This window comes from Echinops telfairi, unplaced genomic scaffold (genome assembly GCF_000313985.2).
Source record: "Echinops telfairi isolate 266 unplaced genomic scaffold, ASM31398v2 ScPeMD7_22;HRSCAF=79, whole genome shotgun sequence".
Taxonomy (NCBI): Eukaryota; Metazoa; Chordata; class Mammalia; order Afrosoricida; family Tenrecidae; genus Echinops; species Echinops telfairi.
This window is the reverse complement of record NW_022103919.1, coordinates 6,226,356-6,228,279: the sequence shown is the minus strand read 5'-3', so window position 1 is coordinate 6,228,279 and position 1,924 is coordinate 6,226,356. Positions and strand designations below refer to the sequence as shown.

General features: G+C 60.0%; 1 protein-coding gene across 1 annotated transcript in view; it reads right to left on the bottom strand.

Moving 5' to 3' along the window:
- Positions 1 to 259: 259 nt before the first annotated feature.
- LAMC3 (laminin subunit gamma 3) overlaps positions 260 to 1,924 on the bottom strand; it is an 86,253-nt gene continuing 84,588 nt past the window's right edge. The window contains exons 26-28 of the mRNA XM_045288521.1: positions 1,408 to 1,554; positions 1,162 to 1,324; positions 260 to 432 (exon numbers count right to left, since the gene is read on the bottom strand). Of these exons, the coding sequence (XP_045144456.1) occupies positions 260 to 432; positions 1,162 to 1,324; positions 1,408 to 1,554 (483 nt within the window). The remainder of the gene's footprint in view (positions 433 to 1,161; positions 1,325 to 1,407; positions 1,555 to 1,924) is intronic.

Below are 1,924 nucleotides of genomic sequence, written 5' to 3'. Positions count from 1 at the left end.
CTCCGTTTCGGCATCCACAGAGCAGTGTGTGGGATGTCCCCAGGCGTGCTGCTTCACCAGTTCTCCATAAGCCATGGTGACAGCACGGCCTATGTGCTGGGGTCCCGGAGGACACTGGCAGGGCAGGAAGCTCTGCGGCTCAGGGAAGTCAGCCTTGGAAGGCAGGCCAGGTGGCAGGTGGGGCAGGAAAGCCCGCAGGCCTGGCAGCTGTGCTCCTGGCCCTGCAGGTATTAGCACCTCACTTGAGGCTCCCCAGGTGTCAAACCAGGGGGTGGCCCAGGGGCCCCCCAGGGGCCCTCTGGAGTTCATACTGGAACTTAATGGTGGTGCTGGCAGATGGGTGACAGGCTCGGAGGTGGTGATGATTGGGAGCAGAGGTGATGGTGACCGTGATGGGAGGGGGCCGAGGGTGACCAGGAGTGGACTTGGTGTCTGGAGGGTGTCTGTGGCGGTGGCAGGCGTGAAGGGGCCTGGCTGTGAAGCTTCAGCTGGAGTTCTACCTCCCCATCAGACTCACTATTTACTCAGCCTCCCACCACCCTGGAGGAGCCCTGGTGGTGTTGTGGTTACAAATTGGGCTGCTTACCCTGAGGTCAGTGGTTCTAAACCACGAGCCACCCTTCAGGCAAAAGACAGGGCTGTCTACTCCCCTAAAGAGTTCCAGTCTCGGAAACCCATATGGGCAGTTCTACGCGGTGCTACAGGATGACTGTGTTTGCATCGACCCCCTGGCCGTGAGTTTAGTTTCTTTTTGTGCCCCCCAAGCGCTGAGGTTAGTGAGCCTTTTCTAAATTGCCTCATTGTGTCTCCCATGTTACAGATGGGAGACGAGGCTCTCAGCGGTGCAGTGACTTGCCCAGGGTGTTGAGGGAGGCCTTGAATCCCAGTCAGTCTGGTCCCCAAGGCAACCCTGGATCCTTGTTGTGCTTCATGGGCTGGATCTCTTTCTCAGACCCTGCCTCACGGAATGGGGACCCATGCACGGGTTACCCAGCGCTGTGGAGGGTTCCTGTGTGCCCCTGGCCCACCAGACAAACACCTCTGGTGGCACAGACTTACCCCAAGTGAACCCACTTACACAGGACACTACTACTTGGGATGGGGGAGGCTGGGGAGAATAGGACAAAGAGGAAATCTACTCCCGGGCTGGGCCATGCGCACAAAGCTCCCAAGGGTGCCCCCAGGTCCCCGAGGCATCTAAACCCAGACTCAGGGTCTCCTTACCCAGCCTGCCCAGGAGCTCTGACAAAGCCTTGATGTCCACCTCCAGGGACAGGCGCGACTCCTGGATCTGCCGCTCCATCTCGTTCAGCCCTGCACCCACCTTCCCGGGAGAGGGAGAAACAATGGGCGGCCCCCTCCTGGCTGCAGGGCAGGGGAAATGGGCGGAAGTTCCAACAAGCATACCTGCTCTGCTTCCTCTCCCTCCTGCAGGTGTGCTCTGGAGATCAGCACCTGGCGGGAGGCCCTGCGGAGAGTGGCCTGTGCCTGGCTGGCCAGTCGGCTGGCACGCCGGTGCTCCTGCTTGCCTGTCCTCAGCAAGGCCTGGGCGAGCTACAGGGTGGGCAGCAGTGGCATGGAGGGGTGGTGGTGAGAGGGGTCAGGCATGCACTCTGTGCCCCACTCTGATTCACCCAGTACAAAGGCATGAATGCCCTCCAGGGGTGGGGCACGGGGTTCCATTGCTGGACAAGCTCCACCTGTTTCACAGACGAGGAAGCCGGAGCTCAGAAACCAGGAAGGACCATCAAGGTCAAGTGGCAGGACCAGAAGTTAGACCCGAGGGAACCAAAACCCAACACCAAATTCACTGCCTTCAGGGCCGTGCCCGGTGGGACAGGGTAGAACTGCCCCTGTGGGTTTCTGAGATGGTAACCCTTTCAGGAGTAGAAAGCCCCATCTTTCTCCCAAGGAGGGGCTGGTG